This window comes from Aulostomus chinensis, chromosome 24 (assembly GCF_037954235.1).
Source record: "Aulostomus chinensis isolate RoL2024-O1b breed Wild chromosome 24, RoL_Achi_v1.0, whole genome shotgun sequence".
Classification (NCBI taxonomy): domain Eukaryota; kingdom Metazoa; phylum Chordata; class Actinopteri; order Syngnathiformes; family Aulostomidae; genus Aulostomus; species Aulostomus chinensis.
The window spans coordinates 7,243,714-7,265,000 of record NC_141343.1 but is presented as its reverse complement, the minus strand read 5'-3'; the positions used below and the strand labels follow the sequence as shown (position 1 = coordinate 7,265,000).

The 21,287-nt window shown below is 41.9% G+C and overlaps 2 protein-coding genes across 9 annotated transcripts in view; one reads left to right on the top strand and one right to left on the bottom strand.

The window, feature by feature from the left end:
• The window catches only part of tnk1 (tyrosine kinase, non-receptor, 1), a 13,302-nt gene extending 2,270 nt beyond the window's left edge, over positions 1–11,032 (top strand). The window contains exons 2-15 of one of the 3 annotated variants that reach the window (XR_015111854.1): positions 3,803–3,981; positions 4,881–4,948; positions 5,022–5,210; positions 6,139–6,291; positions 6,364–6,641; positions 6,710–6,836; positions 6,980–7,126; positions 7,231–7,325; positions 7,471–7,722; positions 8,992–9,056; positions 9,214–9,683; positions 9,762–9,857; positions 10,146–10,458; positions 10,539–10,663. Coding sequence is in view for 2 of the 3 variants with exons in the window: in XM_086197785.1 (XP_086053911.1) it covers positions 3,819–3,981; positions 4,881–4,948; positions 5,022–5,210; positions 6,139–6,291; positions 6,364–6,641; positions 6,710–6,836; positions 6,980–7,126; positions 7,231–7,325; positions 7,471–7,722; positions 8,992–9,056; positions 9,214–9,683; positions 9,762–9,857; positions 10,539–10,715 (2,280 nt within the window). In the remaining variant the exon portion in view is untranslated. The other 2 variants (XM_086197785.1, XM_086197786.1) reach the window with 2 other exon arrangements.
• Positions 11,033–12,041: 1,009 nt separating this feature from the next.
• On the bottom strand, positions 12,042–21,287 carry LOC147238584 (phospholipid scramblase 2-like). Of its 6 annotated transcripts, XM_086197579.1 has the most exons (9): positions 19,892–20,183; positions 19,350–19,405; positions 17,706–19,091; positions 16,494–16,810; positions 15,728–15,770; positions 15,365–15,585; positions 14,057–14,218; positions 13,280–13,441; positions 12,042–13,190 (listed from the first exon to the last, which is right to left on the bottom strand). In XM_086197579.1, the coding sequence occupies exons 4-9, from the start codon at positions 16,773–16,775 to the stop codon at positions 13,131–13,133; spliced, it is 930 nt and encodes a 309-aa protein (XP_086053705.1). In that variant the 5' UTR covers positions 16,776–16,810; positions 17,706–19,091; positions 19,350–19,405; positions 19,892–20,183; the 3' UTR covers positions 12,042–13,130. The 6 variants fall into 6 exon arrangements, with proteins under 6 accessions (XP_086053705.1, XP_086053703.1, XP_086053701.1 ...); XM_086197577.1 differs by lacking the exons at positions 17,706–19,091; positions 19,892–20,183 and adding an exon at positions 21,194–21,287; XM_086197575.1 differs by lacking the exon at positions 17,706–19,091 and having other exon boundaries at positions 19,892–20,171.

The following is a 21,287-nucleotide window of genomic DNA, read 5'->3' as shown; positions in this document are numbered from 1 at the left end:
ATATTTATAGCTTTATAATTGATGTATAACTACAGCTGTATAACAGAGGGATATCTATAGCTTTATAACTGATGTATAACTACAGTAATATAACAGGGATATTTATAGGTATATAATTGATGTATAACTACAGCTGTATAACAGGTATATTTATAGCTATATAACTGATGTATAACTACAGCTGTATAACAGGGATATTTATAGCTATATAATTTATGTATAACTACAGCTGTATAACAGGGATATTTATTGCTATATAATTGATGTATAACTACAGCTGTATAACAGAGGGATATCTATAGCTTTATAACTGATGTATAACTACAGTAATATAACAGGGATATTTATAGGTATATAATTGATGTATAACTACAGCTGTATAACAGGGATATTTATAGGTATATAACTGATGTATAACTACAGCTGTATAACAGGTATATTTATAGCTATATAACTGATGTATAACTACAGCTGTATAACAGGGATATTTATTGCTATATAATTGATGTATAACTACAGTAACATAACAGGGATATTTATAGGTATATAACTGATGTATAACTACAGCTGTATAACAGAGGGATATCTATAGCTTTTTAACTGATGTATAACTACAGCTGTATAACAGAGGGATATCTATAGCTTTATAACTGATGTATAACTACAGCTGTGTAACAGAGGGATATCTATAGCTTTATAACTGATGTATAACTACAGCTGTATAACAGAGGGATATCTATAGCTTTATAACTGATGTATAACTACAGCTGTATAACAGAGGGATATCTATAGCTTTATAACTGATGTATAACTACAGCTGTATAACAGGTATATTTATAGCTATATAACTGATGTATAACTACAGCTGTATAACAGAGGGATATCTATAGCTTTATAACTGATGTATAACTACAGCTGTATAACAGAGGGATATCTATAGCTTTATAATTGATGTATAACTACAGCTGTATAACAGAGGGATATTTATAGCTTTATAACTGATGTATAACTACAGCTGTATAACAGAGGGATATCTATAGCTTTATAACTGATGTATAACTACAGCTGTATAACAGAGGGATATCTATAGCTTTATAACTGATGTATAACTACAGCTGTATAACAGAGGGATATCTATAGCTCTATAACTGATGTATAACTACAGCTGTATAACAGAGGGATATCTATAGCTTTATAACTGATGTATAACTACAGCTGTATAACAGAGGGATATCTATAGCTTTATAACTGATGTATAACTACAGCTGTATAACAGAGGGATATCTATAGCTTTATAACTGATGTATAACTACAGCTGTATAACAGAGGGATATCTATAGCTTTATAATTGATGTATAACTACAGCTGTATAACAGGGATATTTATAGCTTTATAATTGATGTGTAACTACAGCTGTATAACAGAGGGATATCTATAGCTTTATAACTGATGTATAACTACAGCTGTATAACAGGGATATTTATAGCTTTATAATTGATGTATAACTACAGCTGTATAACAGAGGGACATTTATAGCTTTATAACTGATGTATAACTACAGCTGTATAACAGAGGGATATCAATAGCTTTATAATTGATGTATAACTACAGCTGTATAACAGAGGGATATCTATAGCTTTATAACTGATGTATAACTACAGCTGTATAACAGAGGGATATCTATAGCTTTATAACTGATGTATAACTACAGCTGTATAACAGAGGGATATCTATAGCTTTATAACTGATGTATAACTACAGCTGTATAACAGGGATATTTATAGCTTTATAATTGATGTATAACTACAGCTGTATAACAGGGATATTTATAGCTATATAACTGATGTATAACTACAGCTGTATAACAGGGATATTTATAGCTTTATAACTGATGTATAACTACAGCTATATAACAGGTATATTTATAGCTTTATAACTGATGTATAACTACAGCTGTATAACAGAGGGATATCAATAGCTTTATAATTGATGTATAACTACAGCTGTATAACAGGGATATTTATAGCTTTATAATTGATGTATAACTACAGCTATATAACAGGTATATTTATAGCTTTATAACTGATGTATAACTACAGCTGTATAACAGAGGGATATCAATAGCTTTATAATTGATGTATAACTACAGCTGTATAACAGAGGGATATCTATAGCTTTATAACTGATGTATAACTACAGCTGTATAACAGGGATATTTATAGCTTTATAATTGATGTATAACTACAGCTGTATAACAGGGATATTTATAGCTTTATAAATGATATATAACTACAGCTGTATAACAGAGGGATATCTATAGCTTTATAACTGATGTATAACTACAGCTGTATAACAGGGATATTTATAGCTTTATAATTGATGTATAACTCCAGCTGTATAACAGGGATATTTATAGCTTTATAATTGATGTATAACTACAGCTGTATAACAGGGATATTTATAGCTTTATAACTGATGTATAACTACAGCTGTATAACAGAGGGATATTTATAGCCAGATTGCGACCGTGCATGTAAACCCACTGACAGTTCAACAACCACAAGGGTCACATTTGCCTTTGTTTGCTGATCTTGGTTTCTCTTGATCTCAGGCAGCAGCAGGAGAGTAAACAAACGCTCCCCAGCTGAGGCAGTGGTGTGTGCGTATTCGAGTCAACAGTCATTTCAAATGGTAACTGTGTGTGGGATAAAAAGTGTGGCCAGTTAAACCAGTGACCGTTCAATCAGATGACTGGTCACACATGCCGCTGTAGGCTCAGGGGACGTCTCAGTAGCTGAGGAGGTTAAAGGTTGTCTCACTGTGTACACTGAGGCGACAGAGCCGTCTCTGTTCACCACGCAGCATCCCTGAATCCAGCACAGCGGATCAAGTGGGAGCTGTCCCTCGAACATGAAAGCAAGCTCAGGCTGGCAGCGTGTGACTGTTGAAGACTGAGCTGAGGACAATGTAGCTGTGCTGGATGTTAATATTTTCCCAGAGACACAGGAATGTTGAAGGCCTTCTCTGACTCAATGCTGCTGGCCTGACTTCTCTGATAACAGTGATTTATGGTGGCGCGAACTCCCAGTAACCAACATAACAACAAGCCTTAACAACAATTTAATTAGTTTATATGGCAAAGAGGACGTTAACCTGAACTTCCTTGTTTTTGCCAACATGGCATAATTTGAAAGTAAAAGTGCTTTCATGCAAACTGTTTGAGAATGATCTAAGTGGTTAAAATGTCTGTGAACGAGATCTGGTTGAACTGGTGCCCCGAAACTGCAGACAAGCTAACACTTCTTGCTGCGTGCTCGCGTAGCTCCAGGGTTCCCCAGCAGGCTCGTAACGCCCTCTGCTCCTCTGGATTTACATCATCCATCTGAGAAAATGAAATCTTGCGTGTTACATTCCCTTGTCACCTTATCCTTGAGGCTTTCGTGTCAAGTCATCTTGGAGGAGAAGTTACCAAAAGCCTGATTATGCCTCGTAAACTTGCCGAAACACAGTAAAAAGTTGCTGGTTTGACTTGATAGAAGTTGATACTCAACAACAGCAGCAGCCCCGCTCGGACCTCACACACCAGTGGCTCTTTGTTAGGTTTCCGTGGCAACTGAAGAAAGCTCAAGTAGGAGTTACTATAAAACAAATTAGAAGTTCTGCATCCCTAAACTGTTAAACAATGCTGATCGCTCCATATGTGTTCTGAGCAGGCAGTTGCAAAACAAATAAACCAAAAAAAAAAGATTTAAAATTTGCATTTTTAGAACAAACTATGCAAATTTGATTGTTTCTCTTCCAGGCAGCTTGACCGGGTCATGCTGATGGACCAGGACACTCAGTGGCTGTACCAGCTCCTGACCGAGGTCCAGCTGGAGAAATTCTATCTGCGTGTCAGAGATGGCCTCAACATCACGCGCATTGAGCACTTCGCCTACGTCAAAGAGAGCGACCTGGAGCAGATAGGGATCAGCAAACCTGGTGAGCCTGATCGTCTCCATTTCCTCTAAACTGAGCGGAAACCAATGCTCTTCAGAATGAAAAGGGTGTCTCCCCTGTAGCGCAAACCAGAACTACTCAGAACATTTCAAGTGGAAAATAATTGTCTTTTGTTCACACACAGTGATGTTCTTTGAATGCGCCTAAACTAATGGTATGAAACGTATTTTTTTCTGTCCCGCTATGTTCACATTAACAACCCGTCTTTTTCTTGCAAAGTATCCAACTTGGATAAACCACTTATTGATATTTTCTTGATTAGTCTATGGAATGTAAAAAAATAATGAACTAGAAAGACTGCATTGGAGTTGTACTGTATGCGGGCATCACGGTGGAGCAGCGGTCCTCACTGTGGCCCCACAGCAAGAAGGTTCCAGGTTTGAGTCCCGGCTCCAGCACAGGATCTTTCTGTGTGAGTCTCCATGTTCTCCCTGTTCCTGTGTGGGTTCTCTCTGGTACTCCAGCTTCCTCCCACAGTCCAAAGACATCAAGAGGGGACGAGGCTGATTGATACTCTAAATTGACCGTAGGTGTGACTGTGAGTGTGAATGGTTGTCTGTCTGTATGTGCTGGCCCTGTGATGGACTGGCGACCTGTCCAGGGTGAACCCCGCCTCTTGCCTGAAAGCTGCTGGGATAGGCTCCACCCCCCCGCCACCCTTAACAGGATAAGTGGAAGAAAATGGATGGAGTTATATGCCCCCCTGATGTGTTCCTTGGCCTTTGTGCCAAATTTTAAGTATGAAGTATAAAGTTATCGCATTCATATGATGACACAGTAACCTTGACCTTGCCTTTATTTGGAAAGCCTTTCTGGTTCATCCTTTTGTGCCAAATTGAAAGAAATTCCTCAAGGTGACAGCATTCTTTTATGTCTTCCAGCACAAAGACGATTATGGGATGCTCTGAAACGCCACAAGACCTCCAAGCCTCGATCATGGATTCCAAAGGTCTTGAACATAAACCTTTTTTTGTCACGTATGTGTGTATTTTGCGTAATCATCAATATACTGATGCACACAGGTGTTGAGTGGTCGAGGTCCAGATGGTGGTGATCAGTGGAGCGGAGGTTCAGCTCAGAGCCAGGAGAGCAGCGGCCGAGCTCTCCCTTGTTTGATCCAGGACACCGAGCTGGTTCTGGGAGAGAAACTGGGCTCAGGATCATTTGGGGTGGTGAAGCGGGGCGAGTGGCACACGCCCACCGGGAAAGTGGTAGGACACAGATGAAATGTTGCATTTTTACAGTGTTTCTTTGACATTTTCAAATATTTTCATTCATTTTAAAGAAAAAAGAGGTCAAGTGCAGGGCAATACTGTACATCACTCAACATTCAAAAGACCCCTAAAAAAGAGAAAAAGATGAAAAACATATAACCCCCCCCCCACAAAATGTTATCCCAAACAACCATAGTTACAGAGTTTCTTAAAGGAACTCGCCAACTAGAGTGGAAATGCGCATACATTTCATCTTCTCCAGAGCCAGGCAAGAAGATAGATACCCTTCTTACCTGTCTGGGTGCATCAGAGACCAGATGACCGCCAGTCAGCTTCGTGCAATGAATGGTAGTGAAAGGAAACTGTTAGCATACCTCAGTCACCAAATATAAAAGGTTCAGGATCTTGGTTTGTCCAGAAGTAATCCTCCTCCTCTTACAAAGTCAGCCATCGTTAGCAGCAGTAGTTGCTCTTCTCCTTTTCAAACGTTTCATTTTGTTGGCATCAAGTATTGAAATGCTACGTGAAATCGTGAAGCCCAGCCAGGAAAGTAGTTCCGACTTTGTACCTGATTCTAAATTAACTAAAATAATAAATGTCTCCTACTTTTAATTTTCATTTTAAATGTTCGATACAAATACTTACCAACATATGTTTCATTTGCCAGAGGTATGCTAATACTTCACGTTCGTTTACATGTATTATGCTAAGCTAACTGGCAATTAGCTCGTCTCTAGGTCTCTAAAGAAGCACAGAGAAGACGAGGACATCTATCTTCTTGTCTGGCTCTGTGGAGGACGGCAATAAAGTGTATTTTCCAAAAACCTACAGACTAATGTGACAAAACCTACATTTAAATGGTTCACTGCATAATTTTGTTAATGAGTTAGACATGAGTTGAACCCTTTTTTTTCCCCTCCCTCAGCTGCCCGTAGCAGTCAAATCTCTGAGGAGCAGCATGTCCAGGCAAACTGACACTCTGACCGACTTCCTCCAAGAAGTGACCATCATGCAGTCCTTAGACCACCCCAACATCATACGACTCTATGGTGTGGTGCTCACGCAGCCCCTCAAGATGGTACGATGTTCGATTTAGGGAATATTCAAACTATTTAGGAGCTTGGTTTCATTTATACCTGTATATCTTTAGGTGACAGAGCTGGCCCCCTTGGGTTCTCTGTATGACATCCTGCGCTCACGTCAGTTTGAGTACCCTCTAGTACGCCTCTGGGTCTTTGCAACTCAAATCGTAGCTGGTATGGACTACCTAGAGACCAGGAGATTCATCCACAGGGACCTGGCTGCCAGAAACGTCCTGCTGGCTTCCAGAGAAGTGGCAAAGATCGGGGATTTTGGCTTGATGAGGGGCCTGAGCCAAGAGAAAGATCACTACGTCATGTCTGCACATAGGAGGATCCCGTTTGCATGGTGACTATTTGTGGGGAAAAGCATTGTAGATAAGGAGAACAATTTAGACTAACACTCTGTTCCTTCAGGTGCGCTCCAGAATCTCTTCGCGTTGGTTCCTTCTCCCATTCTTCAGACGTGTGGATGTTTGGTGTCACCTTGTGGGAGATGTTCACGTACTGTGAGGAACCGTGGTTCGGTCTATCAGGCAGACAGGTACGTGCTTGTCAACCACATCATAACTTTCACGCTGTGCTTTTTGTGTGTATCCATGCATTTTGGAATGTGTGTCCCCACCCTGTTTGCTTTTTGTTGACTCACAGTAAAAGCATGCCTGATATTTACACAATGCAATTCAGATCCTGTGGCGTGTGGAACGGGAGGGAGAACGTTTGGAAAAACCTCCAGATTGTCCTCAAGAACTGTATGGCGTCATGAGGAGGTGCTGGGCCTGCAACCCGGTGGACAGACCTAGTTTTGCTCAGCTTGCTATAATGGTGGCAGAGGTCTGCAAAAGTTTTTGTTCCCCTGAATGATAAAATCCAAGTATTGATCATGAGTTTTTGATGTTAAATTTACATTTTCCTCCCTTTTCTGTTTTCCACCACAGGCGAAACCAATGGAAGTCCAAGCAACAAGGGAGTTTGCGGAACCTAGAAAACTTGCATTCTTACCCAACGACCATTTGACCGTCATAGAACATGGGTAATAGGAGAGAAAAGGGTGGAATACACAAGAAAAAAACCACCACAAAAAGCCTTTGTAGTTTAGCATAGCAAAAGATGCCTTTTAAACAAAAGAAGAACCTGTGTTCCCACCCGACTGATTGGTTTTACTCTCCACTGTACAGCCTGGAGCTGAGTGAGTGGAGGGGTCAGAACCAGAGGACGCTCTCAGTCGGTTGGTTTCCCGCCAGCCTAATTGTGCCGTTACCCCCGGCTGGTGTTGCTGCTGCTGCTGTCAGTACTTCCAGCAACTCAGGGCCCAACCCTGCCGTTGGCTCTGCTTTCATCTCCACCCCTGTGAAGGGCAGTCTGCAACACACCGGGCACGGCGATACCCACCCTGATCGCAGCTGGGGAACGCCTGAGAACCTTGACGAGTCAGTGACACTTCTCTTGTCATGTGCTGTACCTTGCTGTAGTATGCAAAGTCTGCAAGGGCTACATAGGCAAACTGTATTTATGAGAGAGTGGTAAAAGGTGATAATATTTGGTTTTTGCATGAAGGAGCACACCAACGCATGCAGTGTGGCGTAAATATTAGCGTCCTGCTTCCTGTGTCCACTAGGCCAGTGGTTCCCAACCTTTTTTGTCTTGTGTACCCCTTGAGCCTTTTTGTCGTACCATGAGTACCCCTTCACTCATACGTGTTCATGATTCTCCAAAAGTAGAACATAACACAACTGAATATTCAACGCAAGTCATTTTATTTCATAGTTTTCACTATACTGCCTTGGTTTAGGTTTGGAATCTTTCTTGCGTTTGTCGACGGTCTCTTTTCCCCCTCCTGGATCCACAGCAACTGGACGTGTCAGCCATTTATCCATGTTTACCTGCAGGTAAACAGGTTCCCGCTGTTTGATTTTGGTATGGCTGTGCCACAGGTTACTGTCTCCCCAGGGAAACAAGTCATAGCGAACACGTACCATTTTATTGACGGACTCATGAAATGACTAAGAATGTTTTTTATTATCGTGGAAATAAATTCTTAATTTTTCCACGTACCCCCTGCAATGTGCTCACGTACCCCTGGTTGGGAAACACTGCACTAGGTGACAATAGAGGGCACACATTTACCATATATTATGTTAAGTTTTGTGTTCTGTGTCCAAATTGGCCACTTTGCCTCATTTGACAAGAACTCACACTAACCCACCATCAAGTTTTGAAGTGTTTCTGGCCAAATTTTTTGATGGATCAAGTCGACTCATCAGCATGTTAAAGTGTAAAAACACGTTATTTCCTATTGGCATCAGGTGGCGCTATGACCAATCTTGCTGAAAATTGAACAGGTTCTTCCTTAGGACATTCTATACCACTCGACTGCCAGCGAATCTCCTTAGCAGAGGAAATAAAGTAAAATCTGTTTGGAAGTAAAGTAACTCTTGAATTAAAATGTACTCTTTAGGATTGTTTGTCAATCTGGTCACAGGAACAGGAAATGGTGAGATAAGAATGCACGCAGGAATGTCAAAGATCATTTCTAGATGCTGTTGTTTAGAGTTACCACGCTAATTGACAACCTTAAATCCTTTGGTACCTTTTAGTATCTCTAGTAGAAAAGTACAAAAAATACTTCTCTATCATTTAGAAAAGACAGAGTTTACTGCCCTGTAATCACCAATGTGTCGATGTTGTGATATGCACAGCAGCGGCAACTGGAGGTCGGGTCCTGCCAGAGAGAGGGACAGCTCGAATCTGCAGAAAATGGCAGGTAGGCAGTGAGTGTAATGTACAGGAGGCAGAGGGTAGATGGACTATGTCTTCACCATACAACCTCCATATGTGTATCTGGTTCTCTCTTGTGTGACAGCTGTAATTGAACGACATTGTTTTGTAATAAGGTCATATCATCACCCCCATGTCTCCAGGTATGAGTCGGAGTCTTGAGTCGGTCTTGGGTGGACAGCGTCCACGGGCTCAAACAGTAAGCGTGGTCAGAGTGGACCAGCATGGTAGACTCATGCCCCCCGTGATGGCAGCTCGTAGTGTGGTGATGCAGCAGGACCCCCGTCGCTTCAGCGAGGCCAGTATTGTCCCTCCTCCTCGACCGCCGCCACCCAACCTGAAACGTTTGAACATGAAACCCCAGAGGAGACCCACGGTCCACCCAATCCCTGGTTCGTCCTGGCCTCCACAGGTTCCTGTGGCTCAGCCACAACCTCAACCCCAACCTCAGCAGGTCGCCGGAGGAAGCAACCTGGTGAAAGTATCCCATTTGGCACGTTCAACGCCACAACTGGACGAGCCAACAGACAACAGGGAAAGAGAGTGGGTTAGAGATCGTGACAGGGAGAAGTCGCCTTATGGGCCGCAATCAAGAGACAGTCGTATCTCACAGGTAAAGGGCAGATTCCTGACATCTTTGGATGATTGTTCCATATGAAACCTCTTTCAAGTGTTTCTCTGCTCGTCTCAGGTGATGGACGCGGTACACGGTGTGACCACTGAAGAGGTTCATTCTGCACTTCAGCGCTGTGACTGGAACCCCATGAGAGCTGAGCAGCAACTCAAGGTTAGACCATAGGATGAAAAAAAGAGTGGGAGAAAACCAAATATAAAAATACTCGATACGGTACAATACAATGTAATCCAGGCTTTTTATAATAGTCACAGATTTTAATACGCAAGGCAACATAAATGAGTTATTGAAATAATAGTACACTAGAAATACTATGCTGTGGTTGTGTACCTGAGTCCCAGTGGATGCTGGTGCCAAATTGGAAGACATTTGCTCAACATGGCCATGAGTACCGCATTCATGTGAGGTGACAGTGACTTTTGACCACCAAACTCTTTCCAGTCATCTTTGAGTCTCAGTGGCCACTTTTGCCAAATTTGGAGGAATTCTCCCAAGGCGATCCTTGGAAATGGCATTCCTAAGAATAGGACAGATATCACGTAGAGAGGAGGTGAGTTTGAACTTTGATGTTTCAATTCATCCTTGAGTCCCCGAGGACATTTGAGCCAAATTTGGAGAAATTCCCTCGAGATGTTCTTCAAGAGATTCTGTAACAAGAAGTCCAATTTGAAGTCAGACATGAGTATGGAGAATATCCATCCATCTATTTTCTACTGCTCATCCTGTCAAGGGAACCATGAGCACTACTTTCAAGGTAATTCATCAGTGGATTAGCATATAATTCTGCACAAACAACAATGTTCCGTCCCTTTTCTTCTTCTCTTGTCCCTTCAGTTTGAGCAGCTGTACTCGCTGAGCCTCTGTTCTAAGGAGGACTGCCTGAGGATCCTGGCCAGGTACCAGTGGAACCTGCAGCTGGCCAGTCGCTGCCTGATCCGATGGTCACGGGAGGACAAAGCTGGCCCTGGTGACAGGGACCGATCGCAGATTAGTGCAGAAAGAAGAGTTTGAAACTCCTTTTTGATGCAGATGATGCCATGTTTCTCCATGCTTTGACAAGGAGCACTGATGTGCACGGACACTGCAAACTGGCCAAGACTGTCACCTGGTACCTTGGTACGGAAACAAGGGCCGTGAACATTAAACCAGATAGATCAAGGTGGATGAATGTAAAAAAGAAATTTAGAAAACCTTTTTATATTATTGACACATGACAGCACACGTCTTTGCAAATATTTTTTTGTATATTGTGTACATACTGTTTTGGTGATGATTGTCTCATTGAATAAATTGAAGGTCCAGTCATGCTGAGTTACTTTCTCTTATTCTGTAAGTACACACTGCAGAATACAGTATTATTCCTTTATATAGGAAGACAAGTCTGACCTGGACAACACTTCAATTTAAAATCAATAGAAAGATTTTAACATTAATCTTTATTATGCATTGATTGTTTAATATGTATCACCGTGTTGATCTGTTAAATGTTTCTGTATTTAAACACCATGTACGAGGGATCCTGTCAGTGTTGATGGTGACCTTTGCATTTGATTCTGATGAGTACGACTCATCCACATAATGTACATTTTCTTTCAATTTAGTTGTGTTTCTAAAGCAGTAATTCTGGTGATCTTGGGTTACTAAGATCAGGTCCAAACCAAGCTTTGTTGATTTACAGTAAACCATCATATTCCCTCGTTAATGACAGGCAAATATCCCTTTAACAGGAAGGAAAAGCAGATTTGGATCCAGAATGGGCGGCCATCTGGCTCGACCAACTCTATTTTATCTTAAGCAGCAATTCCTGACAGAAACAGGATACGTTTGAGTACAACTCAGCCGAATGAACCATTCGTTCCAAATTTAGAGGGAAACAATGCAACGGTATCAAATCAGGAACTGGTATTTTCAGATTTAGTTCTGTAAAACACCTTCCGTGCTCATAAAATCTACGGCTTCAGAACCTCACTTGTTCCAGAGTGCAGTAAATATTAACATGACAGTAGCTGGTGAAAGTTCAAGTTAATACTTGTATGTTATTAACGTGTTAGGATGGAATCTGATGTCACGAGACGAGCAAAATCTGAGTTAATACCAGATGTGGAAAGGCATGTGCAGACATGTTACACCCGTAATTCTGTCCTGTGCCCAATAGGTGGAGCTGTCTGACCTACCTGCTGATTGTGTGTAGCAGGACTTTTGTGTGCAAGAGAATAGATCTCCCTCTGAGGCTGCTGGAGTCATTCTTTCCAGTGCAGCCAGATGTTCCACATTTAAGACTCCTTTCTTTGGGCATTCCCCAAAATTTCCTGGACACCCAGTGAAGCAAGATGAAAACAAGGCACTCTAACAAGGTTTTTATTATGGCATTTGTTTTCTGAACGACAGAGTGTTTCTGGTTCCTGTGAAGTTAGTTTAGAAAAAAAGATCCATGAATGGATGAAGGATCCTGTGAATATGGAGAAAAAAAAACAAAACGTTGTGCCACACAAACTTGACTCAATGAACACGGAATAGTTTTTGCTCAAAAGGCTGGTGGTAGCGTACATAAACACACACACACACACACACACACACACACACACACACACACACAAAGACATGTAAATAGTAGTGGTGACAAGGCCTCATGAAACCATCCCAGCAAGACGATTACAGAGGGAGAAAGCTGCGATAAAACGAGCTGGAAAGTTCACAGTCTGGCTTCTGAAACTAAAGTCAATGTATTAGCTCTCGCTAACCACGCTCTCTCTCTCTATCCTGTATCATTTCACTGGCTGTCATTCAAAACAATAGCATCTGGAGAAATGGGAGGGCGAGGTTTGACTGCGCCCTTGGTCTCCATGTCAACCAGTAAACCACATGGGGACATGAGAGCATTCGCACTATAGCTGCAAGTTGTTAGTGCATGTACACCCTGGATGGCTTTGAAGAAATAGAAAGTGCACTTGGGTAAACTGTGTGTATGTTAGCATTGGCTAAATACAAAACTTGAACTGGCTGATATTTAGGAACTCTGTAAATATCATTCACAAAAAACAAAAAATCAAGGCTATGAATACAGCTTCCATAACACTAAAGTACTAGAGTGCATATACATTTATATAAAGCATTAATGCCAGCGTAGGATAAAACAAATTCAGACATGTCGGGTATGTTGAAAGGCGCTGAAAGAACAATGAGGGTGAGGCTGGATTTCTTTGGCAGAGACTGGTTTTCAGCTGAAAACAGATGAACAGTTTTCAGATCGTGGAACTGTGGAGAGTAGCTGGCAATATGAGACGTCCAGGGCAACTAGCTCATATCGCATTCAAAAGGATCCTTGCATTTGCACCACATTGGCTGGAGTCTGATGGATAAATGGCTAAAAGAACGACAAAAGTGTTTGCATCATGACTGTTAAAGTAGAAAAAGTCCATTTCCTCCTTATGAGAACACAGAGCTGCGCTGGTTTGCCTCGCCCACCTTCTCGAAAAACATGAAATCCTGTGAAAAAGAGCAGAAACGGAAAAAGCTGAGTGACCTTTCATGGGGCAGCAGAAGTTTCTACTTTTGCATAACAAAACAGGACTTACAATAAGGAAACAAGCTCCCATGAGCACAGCCTTTATTTTCACGTCCATGTCCAGCGGGAACTGGATGCCGAAGTTGTCCGTGTCGGTGAAGACTTCTTTTAAAAGGCCGCTCCACTGTTTGCTGATGCGACCGATAGGATTGCCGCCGTCTTTCCCCTTCAGCTGTGGGGCAAAATAAACAACGAGATTTCAGTTTTTATTTGGCCCCCGCTGAAAAAAACTCCACGGGGTACTGTTTTAGGTGACCTATTATTTTATGTTCATAAAAGAAACAACCAAAGCATCAAAGAGACCGTAAGGCCAGGTTGGTATCACCTTTCACGGTGTACGGTTGTGCTTTGCAATATTTTCTGTCAAATATTGTTAGAATATTGGATGTTTGTTTATTTACAGTGTGGTAAACCTGCATTTTGTGAGCAAAACTTGAAGGCTCAGATGCCAACGTTTCTTTCGCGCGAAGGCGAATGCTGCTTTTATTTGAGCCGTAGGTACGCCGCTGTCCATGGGACGGTCTGGTACAGGATACCAGACTGGTGGCAGAGGACCATCATGGGGACCTTCGGTGATGAAAACTGTTGTGCACATATGGCACGCCATTAACTTCTGCTTTGCAAACCTCACTACGGGCAAAAGAACCCCGCCCGCTATGAGTACTACCTACTACCTCGAGTAGTTTCAGCCACAGACGAGGCATTTTGGCCCGTGGAGTTGTTGCATGCAGACTTAAAAAAAATAAATAAAAATGAATGAGTTATTTCGACTATTTCTGACACTCACCTCAAAGTTTACGTCCCCACAGCAGTTGCAGGCGAAGCAGGGCCCCTCCAGTTTCAACAGGGTCTCCTTGTTTGCTCCCTGGATGGAGAAGCGTGGCAGGAAAGGGTGCCAGTCCTGTTTGACATAGCCTATGGTGGTCCCTGGTGGAGCCTGGATCTCCATCTGTGGGCCACAAAATTAGAATCTCAATGCCACGAAGACCCCTGGACACAGACAGCAGCTATAAATAAACCATCGTGGGGTTACGCGCGCGTCACGTGCTGGGAGGGGTTGTGACTACGCCATTGTGGCTCCACATAACACAGGTAATGGATCTCACATGGCTGGTGTCTGCTCAGTGAACAGAGAGCTGCAGTGTGATAGCGTGCAGTTCCATGGGAATGCAGCGATGTCATTAATCTGCAATGGGGGGGGGGGGGGGGTCCACTTCGACAGACATCAAATCGCCAGACATCTGCAGGGTTCTATCACTCGACAGAAAGCCCCAGACTTGCTTGGGTAAAAGTATTTTCAAAGGTCTGGTGATTTTTCCGACGTTATCGGGAAAGATGTTGATATTTAAGTATTCAAATTCTGTTTTGTTTTTTTTATTATCAAATGCACTTTAATCCAAATTTGCAGTTTTTAGTTTGCATTTTTTATTTGTGAAATATACATTTCAAAAGAAGGGGCGGCGTGGCTCAGAGGTAGAGTGGCCATCTAGCAACCGAAGGGTCGCTGGTTCGATTCCCCCGCTGACCATGTCCAAGTATCCTTGAGCAAGATACCGATCCCCTCATCTGTAGACTGACTATTACACCCTCATCATTTACTGGCCCTGAAATGGAACGCTGCTACTTCCCAATCAGCTCTGACCAACATATTACAGGAAATCAATTCTTCTTTGCTGCTCTAAAAAGGCAGCTTACACAGGAACTTGTGCTGAGTTCAGACTGCAAGTACATCAGAAGTTCCCACCAATTAAGGGTGTGTCCAAATTAGATGACATAAAATCTAAATATATGAACTTTTAACACGGATTCACATGTTCAGGTATCAGCAGTTTTTCCCGCGTGATACAGATTCTATCGGAACATTTTGGGCAAATGTAGAATACTGAGAGTAACGAATCAAACGTATCCCTCAGAACTGCTTCTGCAAGCAACAGTGCAAAAGCTTGTTGGTTGAACATTGACCAGACCAATGATAGCGGATTATCTGCACCTGTTGAAGTTATTGACAGATATGAGATGCAATCTACTGGTCTGGCTGGTAACATCAATAGCATATGAGGCTATTAAGGCCCATATTAAGGCTATAGTCACTGACCTCTTGCAGGCAGCAGGGACACCAGCAGGAGACGCAGCGGAAAGGTCGTATGAGGCGGATGACCTCTCTGTCCATGTTGTCCTTGATCTTCATGTCAAAGCTGCGCAGAGAGCCGCAGCAGTTCCTGGTGCAGCAGTCGTTTTTCTCCTTGGCCTTGTAGATCTTCTGGCCAAGGCTGTTCTTTATCTCATACTGATTGTTGGTCTCGAACCCTATGAATGCTGGGTGGAGTCGGGAGGAAAAGAGGGAGATGAAGGAGCGATTCCAAGGGAAGGAGGGACTTTATGGTGATTTATGAGAGAAAGGTTGAAAGGTCATCAATGTGTGCATGCGTGTTCTGGACCAAGTAGTCACAAACTTTACCTTCTAGGAGCTCCACTTTTTGGTGGATGAGAATCTGGTCGATCTACAGCATAAAGAGAGCGTGACATGTGACATAGATGCATTACTAATATATTTGTCTTCTAAAACTTCATTTCTGCAAGCCTGGGTGACAGTGACACTTGGGGAAGTTGCTGATTAAAGGGTTTGTGAATTTCCCTGCTTCCTCTTGACTGTTTCTCTCTCACACACACACACCCTTGTACTTATATCTTTGTGAGGACTTTCATTGACGTAATAGATTCTCTAGCCCCTCACCCTAACCATCTCAACTGACTGCCTGACCCCCCTAACCTTGACCCTAAACCTAACCAACACTTGATTCTAACCTCGACCCTAAAACCAAGTCTTGACCTTCAAACGGCCCTCTGAAAATGTGAGGACCAACGACAGTCTTTGAATTCATCTTGAAGTCTTTTCAACCAAGTAAAGCAGAACTTACCAAGACATTCTCTCAGAAGCTGTCTTGATGTCTTGCATGCGGTCCCCACACACATGAAATGGTTTATCAGCACAACACCTCAAGGTGCTGTGTTGGCTGTGGTAAATGCAACATGGAGGACAGTGACTGGGTTTCTGTTTTGCCCTCATTGTCGATGCTAGAACAGCGTGTAGCCATTGTTCCGGAGTTAAAATGATCGGTATGTAAGAGGTGTGTATAAAAACTGGTAAAATCCTCAGTATCTTGCTTAAGACTCTGATGGGGAGGAAGGTTTATAAGGTTCTAGTGTACTGAAAAACTGCCCACCTGCGTGAGGTACTCCAGTCCTGGTGGGACCCCAACAGGAACCACAGCAGGAGCTGCTGCCGGCGCTGGAGCGATGCCTCCCGGAGAGCCTCCATACATGGGCCCTGGAACCTGACCTGGATCCACTTTCCCTGGACCTACTGGGCCTGGCTGATACATGACAGGAGGCGGACCTTGGTTGTAGTCCATGTTGAAGCCTGGTGGAGGGGCTTGAGCAGGGTCTCCATACATCCCCTGAGGAACCGGATAGGGAGCCACAGAGTGACCTCCATGCTGAGGCATGGGGTAGGGGGGCTGGTGGGGCGAGCTGGGGTAGCCTGGCAGAAACACCACAAAATACATGATTTTTTTTTCACGTTTGCACTTTCGTTTGCCTCAATTTGAATAATTTGATTGAAAAAAATCTACATGTACGCTCCTAATAAAGCTCTTTCATTAAACACGCAATGTTTTTAAAAGCAGTTTACATCCGTCAAGGTTCATTTTAACACAATAAAACACAACAAGTACATCAAATAATACAGAAAACAAAACATATAAAACATAATCTTTATCAAATAAGGTTAAATGATCAGGAGTGTGTGAGCGAGCATGTGTGTTTGTGGCGGATCATCCTGCTTTTCACCACCTGGACAACAAAGCCACTAAGCTACTTATTAGCCAAGTTACAGACGGGAGAGCAAAAAGAAAGGAGGAAAAAAAAAAACGGCCCTTGTAGCACACGTCAGTTTAACTTCTCCTTCTGGCTTCTTCATGCTTTAATATTTGCTGAACATTTTGGTTTAATGACCTGTTTCCTGCGTGCAGGACTGTTTACTTCATGATGAGGTACATCGATCAGAGTTCAAAGTAATTAAAAAAATAGTTAATCGTTCACTCAGGCACTCAGATATGTTCTCAAGGGAGAATACAGCGATTACATTTAGAGAGAGGCAAAAAAGTGTGTGTGTGTGTCAGTGTCTAATTACCTAGTAAACTGACAGTCACAAGTTCATGAAACGTTTCCTGCCCGATGGTGAAACCCACACATAGAGAAGTAGATTCTTCTGCTCGAAGTTTCCACAGGTTACACTTTTAATTGTTTTTTTTCACTGATCTTTTCCTTCATCTTTTAGATTGATCAGCTACCACAATATTTAAAAAAACAACAACAACGCATAATTTAATTGTTTTGTCAACTAAATTAAAAAAACAACAACAAAATCAACTCACCTGTTAATTTTTTTCTTTTAATCTTAAATGAATGCTGGTATGACGTTTAACTGTAGGCAGACCTGGATGTTAGTCAGCACAAATTCCCTTGATCAAAAATAGATTATTAATGAAAACAGTCCTGCAATCCTTTCATCTCGCAACTCGAGAGGTCAGAGGTGGGGGGGGGGGGTGGTTAACAGGTTAACCACGCGCGTGACTGACTATTCTGTCACTGGTCGCCATTTTGAATTATGATTTCAGGTGCCTTTTATCCCCCTCCAGGTATGTTAACTGATTTCCAACTGAGAAGTTTGACATTCAAACCTCCTTCTTCATAAAATCATTACCGGTGGTATTAATAGTTATGATATCGTAACATAATTATGTAGTTTTGCTGAGCAGCAGCAGCGTCTGTTGATACAAAAACTAGTAAAACAACAGAACGTTAGCTTCAACTATGACAAGCTAGCACGTTAGCTGAAATTACTTGATTTAAATCTCAGAGCTTTTTTTTTCTGTACAAAACCAAAAATAAAGTGTATTATCTTCATGTAATTACATAATTTCTGGTTTCTTTTATGTCCAATGGGGGGGGGAGGGGGGGTGTTGCCTCACAAAGAAGGATTAGCTGTAAGGCTAAGTTTAAGGCTTAACCTTTGCAGTTTCTCTAAAAGCTGTCTTGAATTCAAACCAAGGCCTTTTGCCATGGTTTCTCATGACAAACACAAAAACTCAATGGGAAAGTTTAGCCTGGGCTCGTGAAGAAATGTGGAGGAATGAAAGAGGATCCAGTCTCTTTATCACATGTCAGCGTGCCATCAAACTGACGATGATAACGTTAGCTCAAGCTAAAAAAAAAAAAAAGAAAGAAAAAGTGCTGCACAATATTGCTTTATAAGGATTTGTGTGATATTTACTGGAGTCAAATTAATGTCACAGCTGGTCTAACTGATTTTTCTTATCATGTCAGGACAGTCCTGGTCTGGTATCAGATGGACTCAAGAATGTTAGCCTCCATTTTGTCCCCCACTGACGTCAAAACCAAGCTGACCAATGATGGTTTTCGCGGTCAGATACACTTTATCAGTCCGTCATGACAGACGACCATGCTACCATACTGGTTTTACTTTAGTTGGGCAATAACGGATTACTTTAGAACCTAGTCCCTCCCGTCTATTTTTCAACTTGAGTTTGCTTTCATGCCATGAAAGTCAAATCAGTCAACTCCAACCTAAACAAGAGGACAGACACACACACACACACACACACACACACACACACACACACACACACACATCCAAACGAAGGGCACCAGCGAATTCCTCACACCACGTCAGCCTGGTAAATATTCTGGAAACTATGATGTTGGCTGTAGCTCCGCCTCTTTCCACATTCCTGTAATTACTAGCAGGAAACAGAGAAATAAAAAACCAGCATGGCCACAGGAAGGCTACCATCATCATCTGCGTGCCCACATACACCCTGGGAGAGGAATCACACAAGGGCACCTTTCACCTCCTCCAACTGACATGGTGGACAACAAAAAACTCCTTTCAGGCGTTCCTGTTGATAAGTTCCCTCAAGGAGGGAACCTGGAGCCAAGACAAGAACTCTCTTCACTATGTAACTGTCCATTTCTCTGTCAAAACTTAAGAATCTTACCAGACATGGTGAGGAAAGTCGCACTTCCGGTCCAATCCCAGTGTTACTAAGGAAAACTAGAAGAGGAAAGGGTGGGGTGGCGGGGGCAAAAGGAGTATGGGGTTTCCCCACACAGAGAAAGTGACGTTAACACCAGTTAATTTAACTACGTTAAAAGCAACTAAGTAAAGCATGTGGTTCTTCTGTTTATGGGTGAGACAAAAGATGCAAAAGTGGGTGTGGTGTTTGTGACAAGGTGGGTGGAGTCGGTTACATTTCCACTCGGTCGCGCTTACTTTTGCTTTTACTACAATTTTTTTTAACAAAAAAAAAAAAGAACGAGACAAAGCAGTACTTCCTGTGTACACGCGCGGTCAAAACATCGCCGAATCCGTTACAAGGTTGTCATTTTTATCTATTTGTTTATTTTAAGACATTTTTTTGTTTTGTTTTCTACTTCTTCTTCTTCTTCTTCTTCTTCCTCTCCTCTTCTTGATAGACTCGCCCCCCGTTTGAGTCTTATTCTAGCTTATTCTCCCCGCGAAACTAAGAGACGGTCTCACCTGTCCAGGGAGCAGATGGTTCCTCCCGAGCTCGAGTTATCAGAGAGGACGTGTGTCCAACAGGTTCGATCTTCCTCTTATCGTCCCCAAAACACCGCTTTCTAATCCTCGTTCCTCGCCTTCCGTCACTCCTCCTCTCCTCCTGTTCCCTCCCATCCATGTTTTTCTGTTTTTTTTTCTCTCCTGTTTTTGGTTCAGAGAAATCTCCTCCCCTTGACCTTTCCCTGATTTAGTCCATCGTGTATTTCCATGAGCATATCTCTGTATTCAAAAAAGGTATCAATTTACATCTCGGCTTGAAAAAACAAATATTAAAATTGACGTTGAAAACCATAAAAAGCTCTAAATTCTTAGTCCATTTTTAATTAAAAAAATTTCTTTAATGACTTGTCTAATCACCGTCTCTTCTTGCTCCGTTTTAGTTTCATAGATGGGAACTGACATCGTGGAACATGTCATTATTCTTCGCAATGCAGCAGCAGTTAAAGGCTTCCAGCATGTCAAACGTTGTGTCAACAGACAACCACCAGGGGGCGTCAATGTCTCAGGTTTTACACGTGCAGTTATATATCAATGTGACGTTGTTGTTCCGAAAAGAATAAATAAAACAGCCCCATAGCAGTGGAGAGTGTTGCTGTACATCTGCGTTTTCATTCGCAGCAATTTCATGTAAAAGCAGTTCAAGGTGGCACAAATTACTTTACGTACTGTTGGCTATGTATCATATTTCATAAATGCATAATCTATTTTCTTAATGGCATTAATATGCAAAACAACAGGCATATTACATATGAATTGGAAAACTAGAAAATAACAAGTTTGTAGCAGGGGATTAATATGTACCTGAAAATGAGTTACAGTTAATGTCGAGTTTGAGTCAATCGTCTAAAGTTTTAATTTAAAAGGAAATAAACTTCAAATTCCCAGTGCCGTGTTAATCTCAACACAGTACCAAAAAAAAAAAAAAAATCCTATAATTTTCAAGATGAGGTTAGGAAGCTAATATTTTTCCATTCCAAATTAAACCACAATGAAGCCGCTGAAAGATGTATGGAATTCACAATTTTGTTGGTTTAAAGGATAAATTAATGTCAAGTTGAGATTAAAGTTATTATTTTGGCGCGAATTTAACCGCTCCCACGGAGGGAAGTAACAGAGCGGCTAATGCTAACTTTAGCTAACATTTGTGAAGAAAGTCAAACAGCCGCTAAAAGGTTCAAGACATTGTCAATTGTTCTGAACATTGCTATAAGTTACAAATAATAACTAAGATTATAAAACAAATGCAAATGTTGGGCTTACATTTTGCTTTTTTTTCCAGAAAACCAGCAACACTCCAGCAACAGTAATGCTAATGTGCTATGAATACTGGGGATGGTAGGAAAGGGTTAGCTGA